The following is a 20139-nucleotide window of genomic DNA, read 5'->3' as shown; positions in this document are numbered from 1 at the left end:
CTGCAAGGAGAAGAAAAATCCAAAACAATTTCAAATCTCACAAATAGAAGCTTTTGATGGTTAAAGAGTTGTGAAGGTGTGGGAAAACCCAAATCTATGGAACCAGCACTCAGAATCTATCACTAACAGAGTAACTGCTGCTCCTTCCTCATACAAACACCAACCCCTGCCTTGCAAGGGAACAGCAATGCCAATTACAGCTCCTGCTGTCACACGTGGCCAACTTACCATTCAGCAGCTCGATGAGGGCAGGGATGATCCCAGATTTGGCCAGCAGAGCAGCACAGGAGTCATCCATGGACACGGTGCCAATCATGATCACCACTTCCAAAACAAGGTCATCCTCAGCAGAACCTGCTAAGGCACAAGGAGAAGTAGGAGTATTACCTCTCTCAGGAATTCCTAATCTACTGGCAGTTGTGTATTTATCTGCAGACATGATTCTATTCTTCAGTGTAATGTTTTCCTAAACAACCACAAATTATAAAGGTAAATGGACTCTACTCTGAGCACTCTAAATAATCTTAGTGAGACTCTGCTTTGGAAGCCAAACCCAACTCTCTACAGACCTGGTTTTAACTTATCCTTGAGATATGGAACCAGTTTGTATTCCTTCAGCACAAGTTCCCAGTCCAGCTCTGGTAAGGTCAAATTTGCAAGTGTTCCCAGGCATTCAATCACAAATTCTTCTTCTTCCGAATTTGATATTTGAGCTGCTAAATCACCAACATATTCCTGAAGAAAATACAGCAACGAGCATTACAAATGAATAATCTGGGTCTCTGAAGAACTCACATCTCAGCCAAACTAAAGCTAGTTCTCAAAAGAAAACTAAAGAGACTTTGCTCCTGAAATAAGGACTAATAAGGCAGTTTCAATTCCAGTTGATGAATAATCCAAGAAAACATTTCAGCACTCTTCCTCTACATCCTTTCACGTTCAAGGAATGTGGATCTTTGTTTCAATGTTCCAAAAGGAGTTACTACAGCACAGAGCTTCAAAAAGCTCTTAGAAAAAAAGGAAAAGAAGATAGAGAAAACCATTCTGCATTACTGGTAGTAATGGAGCTCTTTACCTAAAGATTTTAATAAATAACTACAAGATTTTCTGAGGACAGGAACAGGGGAATAATGGCTTCTACTTATTTTATACTGCTTTAAGACAATTTGATATTTGATCCACATTTTAAGAGTATGTTTAAAATCTTCATGATTAGAATGTTGTGTTTTCCTCCTTTCTTTTGAAAGGGTGGCTTTACAGGATCAATATTTAAATATTAAATATTTAAAATACCCACAAATAAAACACACTTAGTACAGTGGCAGAAAAAAAAACACCAGATTTTTCTCTCTAGGTCCAAAAGCAGAAATTTAAGATAATTTAATTGTTATGATGTTCACCCCAGCAGCTGGGGCATTTTTGTTTGTTTGCTTGGGTTCGTGTGTTTGTTTTGAAACTTACTGGATAAGGCTTAAGGCCTGTTTTCCCCTTAGTAGGGAATCCAAACTCTGATCTACCAGCTGAGATAGCCTTATAAAACAAAACATAAATCACCCCAGGACAGACAAGAAAACTTAAACTGGACACCCTACAAAACAAACCTCAGCAGCTCTCAAGAGCCAGACTTTTCCAGAAGGATAAAAACCAGAGATCACATCAGGTAAGACCTAATACTTACAATAAACTGGCTTTTAGTTGGCCCATCATGCTGTGAAATATTTCTGATCATCTTCATTAACAACGGATCCTTAAACTTCAAAGCCCTCTTCATGAGCATTTTCAAACCATTTCCTGAAAAGAAACAAACACTTAGAAAAAAAAAGAGGCAAAAACTGGCTGATCAAAAATCAACATGCACACAAACAAATGCTTTAAGCTCAAAAAGTTCAGAATGAAAAAGTACACAGCAGTTAGTCCAGGCACAGAGATTTCTCTCCCCATTCCATGGAATAAATATGTTGTTAGGGTTTTAAAAGTTTATTTACCAAAGATCAATGCACGGGAACAGATCTGGAGTACCTGACCACATAGAGCAAATTCCAGTGTTACCATTATATTTACTCTTGGCTACCTAAAAGGTGCTGCTAGTTTGAGTTTCACCTTTAATATAAAATTGGATCTTCCTGCTCCCCCTTCTACAGAGCTGTGTACAGAATTTAAAAGTGGAATTTCAGGCCACAGAACCTCCTGATTGCAATTGTCCCCTCTGAAGGCCAGTAAGTGACTGCAGCAGTTTTTGGGAAAATGTTGAGCACAAGTGAAAGTTGGAGCTACTGAGTAATATTGTTTCATTTAAAACTGCTAGTATGAAAATAATGAAACTCTGAAAGCAATCCAGAGTTACTGAAAGAACATCAGAACTATCTAGACCGTGAATCAAAATATTAGAACCCAAAAGAGGCTCAAATATATTTTAAAAATTAATGGAAAGATACAACTGAAAGACATCACTGCTATTCATTTGAAACTGGCAGGTGAAACACCAGTCAAAGATGGATTCTAGGCATCAGGCAGAATAAAATCCTGATGTCTCCATACAGCCATAGTTTTCCATAGTAGTGTTATCAGCTTGTTTTTCAGAACTGTGGGCATCTCCCTCAAGTGTCCTTTCTGTCACCAAGAGCAAATTGTGAGGAGGATGTGGCCATTTGCCTGCAATCGTTACCCAAACACATGCATTTTATTGTTTAAAAATACATATATACATGTATAAATAACTCAAATATACATAATTTACCTATGTTAGTATAATAAAGGAAAATATACAAAGTGTTGTCATCTCCAACCCCCCCAGCAAAACCTCAGTCCAGTTACCTTCACAGATAAGCTGCACATTTCTTTTGTTGGCAGCAAGGTTAATACAGAAAGAAATAAGTTCCAGGTCAACTCTCTCATCAGGACATTCAAAAAGCATCTTCATTAACTGCCAAGAAACACAAGCACAGTTGGGTCATTAATCTTTCCAAAACATTAGAAAAGCAGTGTTATGATATCAACTACAGTACCTTTTTTAAAAATCAGTATTCAGCATTTCTGCAAGAACACTGAAAGTTACAAAGGTCAGGGGCACGACATGTATAGTTCCATTATTTAGGGATAACAATCCTTTCAAGTGCCAAAAATGGCAATCACTCATCACCTTAAATTAACTTGGCTTAGTCACATTTTATTGCTACCACTGAAATTTTTGTTTGGCTGGTTTTTAGTATTTGTGAATGGATAAATTTGTTTTGAAAGCTTAGGTGGATTCAATATAGGAAAGAAAAACCCCCACAACTTAATTCCACAGAAAGTCAGATTAATACCTATTAGCTTAATAAAATTATGACTCTAAACAGGTACTTAACTGCAAAATAATTTTACTACTATTTTGCTGTGAGTTACTCCATTGATAGGTAATTTTAGCTGTGTCTGCAGCACTGCTCTTTCTCTTTGCAGCTTCCAGCGAGAGCTGAACACTGCCACATCCCACAGACTCCTCAGCAGTAATCCCATTCTTCTGGTAACATTAATGTAAGTAGACAATCACCTATAATGCTGTTCAAACTGTTCAGCAAATGTCAGTGAATTCCCAGGTGATTCCCAAGGTTCCTAAGCCATGGATTGCCATTATTTTACACACCTGGCCCTGCACTGCCCATTACATCACAGGCTGGCTATCCTGGCTCATTTGGTTCAACAGGAACATTGAAATGGCATTTGGAATATATGAACATGACTGAAACAAACCCATTTCTTTTCCCTCTGGTTCCAATCCTGGCAGACAAGCCCTGCACAACTTCAGGGATGGGGGACATCACCCTGTTTGCTTCTAAAACCCACTCAGTTCACAAGACATGGTCAGATTACAATGCAATCCAGTGTGATGACAAGACTGAGATTACTGGAAGAACAAACAACTAAGCCTAAAGATAAGCAGGACATAAGGTACAAAAACTGCAGCTCAAAAAGGGGCAGGAGGACAAGAAAGCAAAAAATGATCATCAAATTTCATGATTAACTAATCATTAAGTATTTGTGTGCTTGCCCCCTGGTGGAAAGACAAGTTTGTAATGCATTAAAAGCTAGAGAAAGTAGGTGAAGAATCCATTTAAAGAGGAGAAAATAAAAAGAAACAATGGGATTGCAGGAATTCTCTCCAAATTATTTCACTCCATTCTGCATGTTTACCTATTATCAGATATCAGGCTCTCATTCTAAACAGAACCAAAAACCCCCAAAATAAAAACTACATTACAACACAGCTATTTATGTCTTTCCTGAGACTTTCAGGTACTCATTTAAAATTTAAAAGCTAACATTGATTTCTTCCTCCTTTTCTTAAAAAGGTAGAATCAGATTTCTCTAGGTTGTTTTAAGAACTTATAAATCCCTGGTTTATTAAATCCTTAAGCCTGACAGTCACATAAGAGGGAATTAACAGAGAAGAAAATTGCCATTTAACAAGTAGAACATGAGCATTCAAAAATCACCCCCTGCAACTCTTGTGTTACAAAACCTTTAAAAACAGATTTTTAAAACCCTTCAAATAATTTGAAGGGAAACATTCTCATTACTTACACAATACAAAATCTGTGGAAATTAAATGTTTAACAAGATGGGATTACACTGTTAATTACTGAACTACTTCTCTATAAAAGAAAAAATATATCCAGTTTCAATTAAAGCCGTTCAAATTTTAAAATAATAGTTTCATATGAGTTCCATGTTTCCCATTATGTCTTCATTTAATTTGATTGCTTCTTGTGCCACTTCAAAAGGAAGAGTAATTGCTGCCAAATAGGAAATATTAAAATTAAATTTGTTCTGCTTTTACTATGTCCATTGTCATCTTTTACTGATTTAACAGGAAGGCAGTAAAAAGACTGCAGCATGTGCAATGAAGAGGCAGTAGTGTTCAATCAGACAAGTCCCATATTGAGTATCAGATACCACAGACCAGCACTGAAATCACTGTGTCTAGACTCTCTGGCACCTGCCTTCACTTATTTACCAGTGACCAGAGGCCAACCCCCACAGCTCTGTGTTCACATACACCTCTGTCCAACCCCCTCCCCAAGCCCAGCTCCAACATCTTTGAATGATTATGCCAGAACTGCATGCCTCAGGAATCTCTCCTGAGCGGCTACTCCCAACTCTGCTGTTTGAAGTGATGCTCTGGTTTCTGAACTTCAGCAGATAATGGCGGACAGGAGCAAAGGGGGCTGTCAAGAGAGGACGTTTACCAGCACTAAGCTGAAAAGAAGCTTAGAGATCAAAGAGGGCCCAAACAGGACAAGCGTGGTGGAAAACATGTGGGCAGCTTTGGAGAACCTTGCACACCGCTCTGCGGTAAAATATTAAATATCACCATGACATCACTGCCTAACCATGCCCTTTGATTGGCCAGGTTATTACCAATAAAGGCTTTTATAAGCATCTGGATGGCATTTGCACCTATTTAAACAAAACACGCATTGCTGAGGTCTAAACAAGAATGAACTGTTAATACTCACTTTTAACTGTTACTAGAGTAGCACCCACTAACTCCTGCAATCCACGAGCGAGCCTCGGGCAAGCCCTGCAGGCAGCCACAATCACACAGGGGCTGCTTTCTCCAAGCACTTTCTATACTGCTAAACATTAATTAGTATTTGTTAATGAACACCTTTCCTCAAAGAGACAAACCCACACGAGGGTGTATAGCATTCTGAAAAGAGATAACACTGGAACGTATAACACTGAAAAGAAATTTTGGGTTTCTCCAGTAGAATTAGATAGCAGCGAGTCCATTTAAAACAGGCATTTTCTTTTCCTGAGGCCTTACCCACTTCCTAAGGCTACTTGTCTTCGTTGATAACCATGCTAATTTTGAACATTGATTACTAAAATTTAAGCTCTGGTTGCTCAGCTTCTTTTTGAACAGTGTGCAGATGTGACCTGTGAAGCATCAATAGCCACAATAGCCACAGTTAGACTTTCCAACTTGGTTGTTTATTTCACTAAAGCCCAGTGAAGGCAGCAGAGTTGTTTGCTGCTCCACCAGTCTTTGGACACAGCTCTGTAAGCACTGGGGGTCCAGAAGTCACACCAAGATTCCCTGAAAGCACATCACAAGCAAGTCCTAAGACACCAGAGCAGGAGTTTGAGTTTGGCTGGTAACTGCCAGAACAAAGCAGGTCCCTTATATCACACAAATGCCTTAAAAGGGAATTGCTTCTTGTGGTAGAAAAGACAGCAGGATGTTTACAATAACACTTGGTAACATATATTAATTATTCCCACCAGTTCTCCCCTCTCTATTACCCAAAATCATCTTGCATGTGGAAAAACGTCACCTATTTTGCCATAAGGTAATGACCAGAAACATTCTGATAACTTTTCCATGACAACTTGCCATTCTGGAAGTATTTGATGTTAAAAAACCCATTTGACAGGAAAGAAGATGTCATGGTGCAATTCTGAAAAAGCTACCAAAGAGTTTTACACTTAGGCAACACAGGCTTTCTCAACCCCAGCCTCATCAGGGCTGAGAAAAAGGTCAGTAAGAGAAGACTTGGTACTTGAGAAAAACAAAAAAACCCAAACCAACAAAAAAAAAACCAAAATACATGCACACAAAAAACCAAACACACCCACAAACCCCCAAACCCTACGATATTGTGTCTGCTTGAGTCAATGAGTTAAGTAACAAAATGCAGGCTGAAAGATCAGTGAAGAGCCTTCCACAGTCATCAAGTCTCCCTTGCTGTACATGCCTGCAGTTGGAAAAGGAATTGTCATGTAGGAATGTAACCCTCCTTGGCTGGTTTCCAGTTCATATCCTGCAGTACTGGAGACACTGACATTTTGATACCCTATGGGATCAGGCAAGAATGCCTTCTAAAACTGTAAAGGAAATACTTTCCACTACATTCCCTAAGGAGCTGCTCTGCACAAGCTTTAATCTCTCTGAACCATTCCCAATCTTCTGTAGGAATCCTCCGGGTCACCTGTAATTTCAGGAGTTCATTGGAGCAGCTCAAGTGTCAGCAGCAGTGACAGAGATCGGTCACCTCTGCTTTTGCTGGGGACCGTGAAAGCCCAAAGAACAGTCCCTGCCTGAGGAGGAGGAGGTGCCTCGGTGCAGAGCAGCACCGTGGCTGTTCCCTTTGTCACCTGCGGGTGTCAGTGCGAGCTCTGCCATGAGCGAGGGAGGCACTCGGAGCACGAGGGAAGATGGGTTTGATCAGCTCATCACGTACCTGAGGGATACAGTCTGTGTATGCAAACATCGATTTGAAGCAATCGTCCATGCTGATGTGATACAGAATGCAAATCGCTACTTTTTTGTTATTTTCGTTTCCTAGAAGGAGAAAAAAATATTATTCTGAGAATTTTTAGCTGTTGTTAAATACTCAAAAGAGGAAAATGAAAAGCAGAACAATCCTAGCTAATAGATGGAAAATTTAAATCAGAAATGACACCTTAATGAAAGGGTCCTGGCCTGGCCTAGCCAAATGAACCACATATTAGTGCAAAGAGGGAACCAGGGCAATGGTAGGTATTCCTTCCTCTTCCCAGCACCTCAAAACACTTCCTTAACCCCACTTTGTAAGGTATTTATTTTGTGAAAAGAATCCTTAATAATGACTGGCCATGCAGAGAAAGGCTTAATCAGTTTCCAGCTAGAAAATGAAGATTTAGCAGTGGATATTCCTATTGAAATTAATAAAGAATGCACCAGCGGCAGAGAGAAAAATAAGAACTACCACTAAGAGGTGTTGTAGGAGGAATCCACTGCCTTTCAAGCAAATACTGGTTGTTTTACTCTCCTAAATAACAATATAATCCCATTGGTGCCTTTTGTGTTTCACACACATCAAAAACTACATCAGTATATTTTCACAGTGATATTTACCAACGAGAAAGACTCCCAAGGAAATCTAGAGCAGTTAATGTAAGTGGGGTATGAAGTATTTAACTGAAAGGTTCTATAAAATCATCTTACACAAACATAGAAATGTTTAAGAACAACACAGACAAATTTGCTTCTGACTCACTGCTGAAACCCATTGAGCATTCTCAAGTTCTCCTCTAGCCCTGCACGAGCAGGATACTGGCTATATATGGGATAAACCCTGCATCTCAATGTGTACATTAGTTAAACCAGGATGTAATAAGGTCACCAACTCCAGATTCATTCACAGTTCTCACACAACTCATCAGCAATACCCCACCTCCCACTTCTATTGAAGCTAAGTCAGAAAATATCTATGTAACAATTTGGCAAAGCACAAACACCTCAATCAGCAAAATTTCCCATCTTCATACATCACTGGGAGCTGGAATTTCCTGTGAGCAGCAAGGATATGATGCCTTTATCCTGAGAATGAACCCTTTTCAAAACTGAATTATCCAAAGAGACCCATGAAACTCCTCTGGCAGCTGCCATACAAGTGAGTGAAGTATTCTTAGCCGCATTAAACCTAAAATCAGAGCTGACCTTTCAAATCTTTCCAGGGTCTTACCTGTCTGAAAAAACATAACTGGTATCACAATTTTCCATACATTTAATGTGGGAGGAAGGATAATGCCCAAATGTGAAAGCTACTCTGATAATTATGAAAATAAAAGCACAGAAGGTACCAGCAAACAAAATTGTGTGTTCTCTTTAGTGTTTCTCCTGTGACTGGTCACCTTACCTACCTATGCACCTGCAGAAACATTGGGAAATAATAATTTCACAAAAAAAACTTCCCACACATACAGGTAAAGGTTTATTCTATACAAATTTAGAAGTTTATAGAAGAAATTATTCCTCCAAATTTCAAGGGTCTAAAGAAAAAAGAAATCTGTTTATACTGCTCTTAACACTCCACGCCTGTATTTAGGATTAAAACACAAGACTCAGTTTACAGTTACACTTAGCTAGATAATACAGAAAACTGTGTGTGAAGGCAAGCCAGTATAAAAGAGAGAAAAGCTCCCCAAAACACCAACAAGAAAAACTGGAATGAAGTTAGACCAGACCTTCAGCACATGTGAACTGCCAGACCATTAACAAGAATGATGCTAAATGTTACTGTTTAACCTCTGTCCTTTGTGGGTTTTTTCTTCCTCATTTTTGTGAGTTGCATTTGTGCTAACATAAAGCATCAGTGAAGGTACAGTTTTATATTTGGTAAGCTCAGCAGCTCCCTGGTATTCGGCAATATTAGTGGCTTATTTTCAATCATAATAGGCTGATATAACAGTAAAGACCTTCTGTTTTCTTTCTTAGAGGAAACTCTGCATGATTTTCTAAGCCCTTTTTTTCAAAGGTCTACTGGTCACTATAACCTTTCTGATGCCTGAAAACCACCTTGGCTGTCAGTGCTAAATGACAGCACTACCTCAATTTCAAAACTACCAAAAATAATCAAAAATACCCAGATACTCGACCTCAAGTGTGAAGAATATGTGGAATCCAAATAAACTTATTTTATCTGAACAAACTCCTAAAGAGTTGCTTTCTAATGACCAGCACCTAAATCATTCTCCAAAAGTGCATTCCATAAAGTAGATTCCATGACACACAAAAGGCAAAGACAGTTATAGTTTCCAAGAGAAGAACTGAATTTCAAGTCCTCCTTGCTGTGCAGTTACCTGACCAATTTTTCTTGAATTGCCCTGTCCCATTGTCAATAGAGGGAACAGAGAAGGGTTTAAAGCATTGAAGTCACAAACAACCATTGCACAGTCTCAGCAAGGAAGTACTTTTCAATTGTAAAACAAATGAATTCTACTAACTTGTGGATAAAAGTAAACTACAGAACAAAAGCTGAAGGCAAACAGTTTGCCACTAACCCATCTTTTAAGTATTTAATGGTGTATGTGTTTTAAGTTTAATTTCATTTGAATTTCCCAGAAAGGAAGAGATTTCAGACTGATGCCTGCAAGTTTCACTGTTCCACTTTCCCTATGGATGCATTTTGGTGAAGGAAAAGCAAAACCTTGTGATTTTGTAAGTTCTCACACAAAACAGGGACAATTTCTGATGCAGAGAGTAAAACACTGGAGGAAAATCAAGAGGAGGTGGTTGTTCCCAAGCACATGATTTAACACAACTGTTCATCTCATGCTCCCATGGGAAGCACACAGCCTGCAGGGAAGCTGACTGGAGACCAGGCAGAAAGAGTTGGTTGAAGATTAAGAAGGGGACAGACACAGCAGCTGAAGCATTTGAACTCAAACATCACCTGCAGGCTGAAGGTTACACACAAGGGGAAGAAGTGACACTGAAAAACCCACCAAGCCAATTCTCATCCTTTTACATTGGTACTTCACTTCCAAATATATCAACTGGCAGCTGCTGACTGTTACTTGAATATGTCAGTACCAAGCTTCTTTTTTCTAATTATTTTCTACTCATCTGAATGCTAATTAATTAACCCTGAGTCAAGCATTGCATAGATTTGGCTGTAAAAATGTCAAACCCTGCCCAGCAGCTGGCTGGAAAGCAGCTTTCCAAAGCACCCAAATGATACCTTTTCTGCTATTTTTGACCACTGCTGCAGGCCACACGTGAAAAAGGAGACATTGCAAGGAAGACTTCCTTATGACTGGGTAGAGTAAGGATCAATTATTGCCCTAACTAGAAAAAGCAAGAGAAAAAAAAAACCAAAAAAAACAGATTTCTGCCAAATGTGTTCATAAAAATCACCAAAGTTTTGGTGGGGTGCCAGAAAATTGTGGCCTACAAATGCTGGTAAGCTTTGAGCATCAAGCTTTTTATGACTGAAGGTGGAATAGCCAAATGGCCTAAAGCAGTAAGGGCAGCCCTGGAAAATAATGGCCTAGTCATTATGGATTCTTCTGGTATTTATAATAAAACATGAATCATAATGAACTCATTGGATATTAAATGTGGGGGTCATAAGCACTTTGATAGGATTTCCACAAGAATCTACCATTAATTAACCAAACAATTATTTGAAAGTGTAACTGAATTAGCTTTAGTTCTTATACAGCCATTCCTGAGAAATTGGTCATTCCCAGCTGAGTGCAGTTAATGCCTTAACAAACCAGTCATTAACTGCAGTTACTGATTTTGTGGGAATTATTGTGTTATAAAATACACTCAACAGTTTATAGAAACAATACTTAAGATTTTTTTTTTTTTTGCAGCTGTAGTTCAGCTGGAGCAGATGGGATGGAAAAGTATCAGGTCCCTGGGGCTGTTTTCACAACTAGTTTTCTGCAAATTAGAGAGGGAAATAAATACATGATGGGTTCTGAGTTCAAAATGGCTTCAGATTTTTAGCCTTTGAACATTAATAAGAAGCCATGTGCCAGTTCTGGGGACCAAAGCCTGAATTCCATGTTTAGTTCTTACTATGGTTAAAGATCTAAATAGTATTAGTAGTAGAGGCTAAAGAAAAAAATATGATTTCTTGATCACAACATCAAGTCCTACATTTTGGTTGACTTTGTGAGCTTAAAGTAAAAAAATCCTTCATTAGCTCCATGACAAAAAGAGAAACCCTAAAGCTGTAAAACTGAATTGCCAGTCTCAGCAGCAGCATTCAGCTTTCAAATGCTAAAGTGAAAAGGAGAATATAAATTATGGACTAAATTATTCAAATAGAACACTATCAGTAAATCAAGCAGCCATCACTTCTAATGGAATAATCAATGTCTCCACATTAGATATGAAATATGCCCTATCCCACCCATGTGCAAAACATTAACAACACTAAATCAAAACCAGAACACAAATGAGGATAAATACCTGTTAAAATAGCAGAGTGAGTCTTTATTTCAGTTTCAAACTATAACACCCTAACATGATCTGCTGCAGAATTAGGCAAGCCAGAAATCTAGATTATTAGGAATGCCACAAACTGAATATCAGATCTACCTCTGTCTCACCCTACTGTCAGAAAACAGATTAATCAAGAGTTTATTCCAATGTAGCATAATTAGCAGTGATTTTAGGAAAAAATTGATAAAAGGTATCTCCACTTACCTCTATCCCATATCATTCCTCACAACCAGCTCTGAAGCAGTTGGACTGAGTTAGTCCATGTGTGCTCTAGACACATATTGGTTTGATTTACATATGTAAATATAAATCAGATTGGCTGTATCAGTTTATTTTATCAAGAGAAACTGAAAGAATTTTCAAATCTGCTCAGACTCAAGGAGACTAGACATTGTAAATAAAACATGATGAGAGTAATTACATACTAATAACCCCTCCTGTGCTCCCCCTTTATGTTATTTAAAACTGGCTTCATACCTTAAGTCTAATTTAAAATCTCAGTGTTGCCATGGTTGGGTTTGGGGTTTAGTTTTTTGGGGTTTTTTCCCCCTTTACCCAAAGAACTCAGTACATGCCACATCAGAAACCTGGTTACAATTTTTTCCCTAGGAAACAAAGAAAGAACTTTAGTGATGAATCCTAAAGGACTAAAAACTGACTAATTTGAGTTATTTAATGTTGCAGAACAAGAAAAACCAAAGCTGCATGTCTGGAACCTCACACTCCATTTCTTTGCCTGAAACTCCATGCAAGATAGACTGAAACATTCAGTAAGCACCTCAGTGTAGGACTGCCACTCAGAAAGACTGGTAATTAACACACTGCTGTAATTAGGTGTGTCCTTTTCTGAGGCAAAACATACTCCATTTTTTGTCCTTAGGATGGGCTATAACCAATCATACTTGAACTCATGACTTCACATAGAAACTGGAAGCTGATTAGTTGCAATATCCCATATACCTCACAAAGCAGAAAGAAATCAACTAAAAATTCAGATTAGAGAGAAATCAAGAGGCAATAGGATTATCCCTGAAAGAAGAAGGTAAAGCTGCTTCTCTTTTCTCCACAGAATATTATTTTATGGGCTAGGCTAGAACAAGAAAGAAAGCAAGAAATAGAAAAAAAAAGAGTTAAGGACTGTTGTTATTACCAAAAACTAGAAATCAGAACAGGTTCTCAGTCTGATTCAATGTAGAGTAAACACACACTTCTAAAGTAAGTGGAAAAAATTCTAAGCAAAGATCTTCTGGAAATGTACAGTTCATGCATAATGTTTGTCATATCTGCACTATGATTTCATTAAAGTACATCAACTGCTCTGATTAAAATTACTAGAAAATATTGAGACTTTTTGGATCAGAAGACACCCTTTCTAATCTAGTTTGGCATTCAGAGGGAAAGGAAATAGGTGGAGGTTTTCTGTGCTCCTCTGAATGGATGGTGCAGCTGGATTCCAACATGCTCCTACTTGGAGGAGGAACAAACCCAATGCAGGATGGGTTCTCTTGCCTTGAGAAAGGGATGATTCACAACTCTGAAATGGAAACTGGTTTTACCTGTCTTGAAGATGCTGAAGTACGAACCTGAGGTTCAAATCTACTAAGCTCAAAAAGTGGAGTTAAATATTGGTTGAGTTTTGAGTCTTCCAGATAGCAAGAATTGAACTCCATATTCTTCAAGCACCCATTTAAAAGGGTTGGAAGAGAATATTGTCAACTGACACAAAGCATTTCTCACCTCAGCAACTGCAGACATGAGGAACCTACAGTTGGTCTCCTGGACTGCAACAAGCATTTGAGAAACTCTTAAGTAAGGAACAAACTTGTGAGTTGAGATGCTTCCACATGTCTTAAAGGAAAGCAGAGTGTAACCTTCTCCCTTACATCTGAACTTGTAAAATCCTCAGGAGCTCTAGGACTATCCCAGCAGCAAAATTGTTCCATGTGGTGCTTTGAGGGTGCCCCCCTCTGCCTGCAGCCTTCAAAACAGCTCTGGGAAAGGTGCTCCTCTCTTCCACCCTGGCCCTCTTCAGGATGAGGTTACCACAGACCAGGAAGATTAGCAGAAATGCCCCACCCCTTCTTTATGGAGGTTTTTCCAATAAACCAGAACTAGTTGTGTTCTGTCATGCTTCAGGCATCCAAGTTAAGCTCTGTAAAGCTTTCAGATGTCAACAGCTCAGCAGAAGATTTACTTTTTACTGTTAAATATTAATTTGCTCTTGCAATAAGCTAAGAAATCATTAAAAGCATTGAATTAATCAGTCACATCTTGTAAGCTCTACAAGAGAAATACTGGCTCCAGGATCCTTTCCATTCCTGAGTTCAAAGAATTTCCAACTTGGCTCCCTCCTCTTTAGATTGCTGCCATCTCTCCACTCCTGTCCTTGCTGCTGCCATGAGCATTTTTATTTCCAGTCAACACACATGAAGTTATTTTCTTATGTTCCACTAAAGTTATCCTCTTTACTAAAAAAGCCAATAACAGAGGTAAATTCACACATGCACTTGTGACCAGCACACACAGCAAGGAGCCTTCACTCACCTGATAGTGATGAGTCTCTACACTCAGTTCTGTATTTCTCAAAATGAGAAGTCATTTCTTCTTTAAAGTTTGCTGTCTATATCCACATTCAGAGTATCTAAATTTAAATTCTGAGTTCTAAGACACATTGTGCACCCCCCTCTCTTTATATCACTCAGACATGCTTAAGTCTATCTGCACTTCTAATAAGTATTTTGAAAATTAATGTTAAGAGATTATTTTGGTTTGTGGGGTTTTTTGTGTCGGGGTTCTTTTTGTTTGTTGTTGAGGGGTTTTCTTTTTTTTTTTTAAAGCTTTGGCCATACTCACCACAAATGATAAAAAAACTACCATTAAAATAAATCCCTTAATAATTGCTGCTTTCCAACAGACTGGTCCCTGTAGTTGAACTGTTACTTAATGTGCTTCAGCCAGCCTTCACTATAAAGGAATGGAGACACCCCAGGCAATATTCACACAAGTAGTATTGGAACCAGCTGCTGCAGAGCCACCTTAGGAAAAAAAGGTTTCTCAATTTAATTGGGAAAACAGGAGGAAGCATAAATTTTACTGCCATTAATAACTTCAAGCAATCCCGATATGACTTTACCTCACCCTGATGGCTGGACATGTGCTTTTTGTTAGGGTCTTTGCCACATCTGACCCTCATTGTTTGCTCACTTGATCAGGTAAGAAAATGTATGTTTCTTTATAGGATAAACGAGGCCTATTAAAGTCAGAAAAAACACTGCAGTAGCCTATAAGAAGCTCCATTTTTCAACAGATGTGTGAAGCTCCATAATAAGTTCATTACAAAAAGGCCAAGTGAACTCATAAAGAGAGCACATCTACTTTAAGCCTTCTTAAAAGAAACTTTCATAAAAGGAATAGAGCATTAAAAGCCCACAGCACTCCGTTAATTAGAGAGCAAAGTACTACTTGGCTTTTTAAACAGCAGTCACCTTATAATCCAGCTTGGCTGCATACCATATCAAGCCTTGATTGTTAAGAAGCCCAACATACAACTGTTTGGCAATTCTTTGATTGCTCATTAAACCCAACTTGTAAAGAATGGAAAAATATCAGAGGAATTTCAGCAGTTCCCAGAAAAGAGTCTATCAATGAATCCAGTGAAGACAGGCTTCCTCACTGAGGACTAAACGTGACTGTCAGTGCTACTCTCTGCTCTGGTTTCTCCAGCTTAAATGAACAAGACAGAGAAGCCTGACTTACTTTGGAGTTTCCAGAGCCCGTGAATTTTTATCTAAAATTAGGTGGATACTGCTTCTTTTTATGCTTGTATTAGAGAAATTAAGAACATCATGCCAAGATGCTCACATTAATAAGGCAGAGAGGCTGGGCACAATCTGTGACTGGCAAAACCATACTTGTGCTACCTGGGGCTGCCCACACTGTATTTCAAAGTGCTGTGTAACAAACATTCATCTGCTAGGCTGGAACACAAATCCACAAGGCCAAAGTGCTTTCAGCCACTGTAATCTGTGCTGGAAAACATAACCCAGGATGTTCCTCACCACCTAAAATCTATTTGAGATTGACTGCCTTGGAACTGTGTGGCACTTTCACAGCTGTATGCACAACCCTTCTGCACTCCAGGTTCCCTTTGGGCCTGATTTGCAACCAATCCTGTTTTGTGACTCACCCACTTTTCAGCTCACCAGTATCTGTGTTCAGTCTTCAAATTTTAAAAGCAGACAGTATTTGCAAGCAACAGAAGAGATACTTAAGTCTGACTTCCAAGCATGATGGGGTTTTATTCTTTCAGCATGGCCTGCACTGGGGAGTGAATGAAAAGAAAATGGCATTTCAAGACAATATGTATTGAGTACACCTAAGAACTGTCCAGCAGCTCTGGGATATGAACACATACATCATCAAAAAGATATTTGTTCCCTGCACAGAGTCAGTTCTACTCCTTTTACTCTCTGAGCAGCACCACAGTTCCTTCCCACTGTAACAGCTTTTGCAGCATTCCCTGTAATTTGCACCCTTGGAGAGGGATACCTCATGATGAGAGGAACCAGAAATGCCAGCACTGCCCCCCACACAGGGATGCTGCCAAGAGCTGCTTCTCAACAGGGCTCCACCACGAGCTTCTCAGGCTGTCTTAACCCCCAGAGCAGCACTCAGCTGGCTCTGCTGTACAAACTGCCTGCTGTTCTCATGGCAAATGGGGAACTATTTGTCTCACTTCACAAAGGCTAAGAAACAACACAGAGTCAGCATAAAATAGCACCCTTATTAGAAGACTATGCATCACAAGCTGTGCCTATATTTAAGAGAGCTGTACTAAAAATTTTGTATTCAATTTGGCCACTTAACTAAAAAACAAAGTGGATTTGGTCCAAACAAAAAGTGAGGGGGTTTTATTTTTCCTTGAATGTTTTCTTCTGTTTGCTGCCAGGGCATTTACTTCAGAAGCCAATCACACATCCAGGGGAAAAACTATGAAAAAGGGTAACATTTCCCTTATGTCCAACAATGGAAGAGCATTTCCAGGAATCAAGAAAACAGATTTGTATCCTGTTTTGAAGTTCAGCTCTATGTTTCCCCCTTTCCAAACTCTACCATAATTGGAGCAAGTCACTCCTGTGCTCCACTTCCCTTGAATTCTGCCATGCAAAGCACAACAAGAGAGCACTCTAAGAGTAAGCAAACCTCCATGGAATAGTGTGTAGCAGGCTGCTTTGGTCCCTCTTACCAAGGGGATGACTGGAAGACACTGAACCTGTGTTTTCCACATTTCAGGAAAAAATCTAGTTTAAACCACTTGGTGAATTCACATGAATTCTCACCTTAGGCAATTGAAATCACACTTCACGTATACTGGCACAGAAAGGAAAGATCACTCTAAACATAATTTCTAAGTATTAAAACAAAGCCACATTAGAAGAAACATTCTCTGCAGGGCCCTGGTGATTCAACATTTAAAAGGTCTTCTCAAAGGATGGAAGTCACACAAAGCAACAAAATCTCTTTTCAAAGCCCCTAACTATCCTATGTATGGAAAAAGCTGAGTACAGCAGGCTGTATCTTAGAGGCCTCCACAGCTCTGCTCCAGCTTCAGATCTCAAGTCTGAGGCCAAACTTCCCTCAGCTGCACACAGCTCTTTGAGAGTCACAGCCTAACAAAGATCAGCTGTGGCTGATTAATTTGGGTGCCTGCAGGGAGCAAGAGGAGCTTTGTCATATACAATACTTGAGACTTGTGAAGAGAAGCAAGTGGTGCTGACTGGCACAGCTACATGGGGAAGCAGGCGTTGGCACTATTAAAAAGAAAAAGCTAATTAAAATGGAAACCAAGACTTAAGCAGAGTTTCTTATGTCCATGCTTTCAACAGCAGCCTCAACACTCTGGAGTGTGATGGAAAGAAAGATGTTCCTTCTCCATTACACCCATGGCATATTTATTCCTCTCCTGAGAGCTCAGCTGGAGCCAGTTCATCCCCACTGCTTCAGCCTCCACCTCCATTTAGAGCCTTCCTGCTCCCAAGAAGTTCAGTGTCCCTTGGGAAAAAAGAGCCTCTTCCAGAACTGCAGACTGCATTCACCTCCATGCTCAGCCCTAAACCACTACCTAACAAATCCTTTAATTCTTTGCAATCTCAACTCTCCCCTTAAACACTTACTACACTTCATTTGTACCCATCTCAAACCCAGTGCTAAAGACTCAGAGGCCCAGCATGAATAAATGCTAAATTTCAGGAGGCTGAGTCAAGCACACTTGACCTCTTGGCATTAAGAGTTGTACAAGGACTTGTCAACAGCTGTTGTGCTGTGTTAGCACTTGGAGATGACCTGCAAATGTAAACTGAAGGGTACTGACTTGAGTAATGTGTGTTTAATACCCAAATAACCTGTATAAATGGGGCATCTGGCACATGGCTGTTCTATTATTCAGATTGCAGACTGCTCTCAGGATATGGCAAGTGATACATTTGAGAATTGTTAGAATCACCATACCAAGGAAAGTCTCACAAAGCACAGTGATGGCTTAAAGAAGCAAGTAACAGAATTTTTAGCACATCAAAAGTAAGTATCAACCAATTCTACAGGGAGAAGCAAGAACAAACAGCACATGCCTCTACAAAATATTTTAAAAAAGAGAAAGAATGGTTGAATACATCCTAGATGAGAAAAGAAACACACTGAATATTCTGCAAGTACCAGCAGGACTTGCAGTAATTATCCTAACAGCTACAATTTTAGCAACCAGTTCTTCTGAGCTAAACAGCCTTCACGCACGCCTAGTTACAACTCTAAGAGAATGGCATTTGAAAAGCAATTCTCCTCTCCATGTTACAAACAGACACTAGAAAGCAGATATTTAACTGGTGAGCTCAGTCTGACTCTCCTATTAAATGGAGAATTTCTGGAAGCAGGGACTTCAGTGATTTGTGTCATTGCCTGGGGTGATAAATCCCCAGAAGCCCCCCTCAGACCACAGCATTATCTGCTGTATGAACAAAAGGGACGAGTTCCTGCTCCAAAAACCTTACAACCCAAGCTGAACCAAACTAACCAGATCCTCTCTCAAACAAGAGGAAAGATTTCCCCATCAGCTTCCATTTCTCAGTTCACTTTACTACCAAATAACATTGTCTTGAGGATAAAAAGATAAAGAAGAGGGCTTTCAAATGCCAATTTTCATTGTCCTAGCTCAGACCAGAGCAAACAGAAAGTATAAAAGGATGTGAGGCATTTCAGGCTGTACCAGGTAGCTGTTGTATAATAATCACCAACAGGACTAAGGCTTTCAAAGCACTCTAAGTTTTCATGGTGTTCACTAAACAGCAATAAGGCTGTGTTGAGGTTGAAGTAGAACTGAGGAGACAAACAACCCTAAGAGACTTCCCAGCTAGAGGAGAAAGCTGAGATTCACCACAGCATTGGCCCTGCCCCAGCCAGGATCTGATAGACCCTCTGCACTGGATTCAGCACATCCCAAAGCCAACAGGCTTCAGAAGACTTTAGCAATGTCTTGCATCAGTGATTCACAGACAAGATCCTCTATTCCCACTCAGCAATCCCTAAAGAAAAAAGCTGCTAAACCTTTAGTGTATCAACCAGAGCAGCCTCCAGGTAGTATCAGCCAAAGAACACAAAAAGCAATAGAAGTCCCTCTTCAGAACTCCAGCATACAACAGTGATCAAATAGAACAATCCTCTGCTTTTTCCAAATTTCTTATTGTTTCCATGGCTTTCCCCTCAAGACAACAAAAAGTTTCACTTGTAACTGATGTACTTACATGATCTTAACACAAGACTGCCAAGCTGCAAGTCTAGAAATCAGCACAGCCTAGACTGGAAACTAACAAAATTGGGAGATTCTGATCTCTCTGGACAAGTTACAAGAGCTAGCAGGTATACCAAGCTTCACTAAAAATAAATATTTATATATATATAGTTTGTACCTACATCACCTAGGCCCTGTGAAGTTGCTGGCTATTTTTCCTAGGTGCTCCCCCAGAATTACAAACATCACTCATGTGTCAGCTCATGTGGTTTTCAGGTAGCTACTGAAGTAATTTTTAAAGACTGTAAGATTCATTCTACAGTTCAAGAGACCCTAGAAGTAATTCTACTGGAAATCTGAGTGTGACAAGATGATGTGAATCCCAAGAAGCTTGGAGTGGTGAGGAAGTGGCCAAAACAAAAATGACAAAGTAACTTTCAGTATATCATACCATGATGCAAGCAGCTTCACTGAAATGTCTGTGTTAGACCAAAAGAAGACATACCCAGGAGTGCAGTGAGTTTGGGAAGCAAACCAACATGGACCATTTTACTTCTCAGGCCTGTGTCAAAGGAGAGATTCAGCAAGAGTCGAA

At 39.5% G+C, this 20139-nt stretch overlaps 1 protein-coding gene across 1 annotated transcript in view; it reads right to left on the bottom strand.

The window, feature by feature from the left end:
* KIFAP3 (kinesin associated protein 3) overlaps window positions 1-20139 on the bottom strand; it is a 64456-nt gene that overhangs the window by 34815 nt on the left and 9502 nt on the right. Inside the window, 6 exon segments of the mRNA XM_031061675.1 lie at window positions 221-354; window positions 570-735; window positions 1679-1791; window positions 2815-2923; window positions 7224-7324; window positions 20050-20139. The exon segment at window positions 20050-20139 is cut by the window's right edge and continues 9 nt beyond it. Of these exon segments, the coding sequence (XP_030917535.1) occupies window positions 221-354; window positions 570-735; window positions 1679-1791; window positions 2815-2923; window positions 7224-7324; window positions 20050-20139 (713 nt within the window).

The sequence above is a fragment of the Geospiza fortis genome, unplaced genomic scaffold, assembly GCF_000277835.1.
Source record: "Geospiza fortis unplaced genomic scaffold, GeoFor_1.0 scaffold5, whole genome shotgun sequence".
Lineage (NCBI taxonomy): Eukaryota > Metazoa > Chordata > Aves > Passeriformes > Thraupidae > Geospiza > Geospiza fortis.
This window is presented reverse-complemented; position numbering and strand designations above follow the sequence as displayed.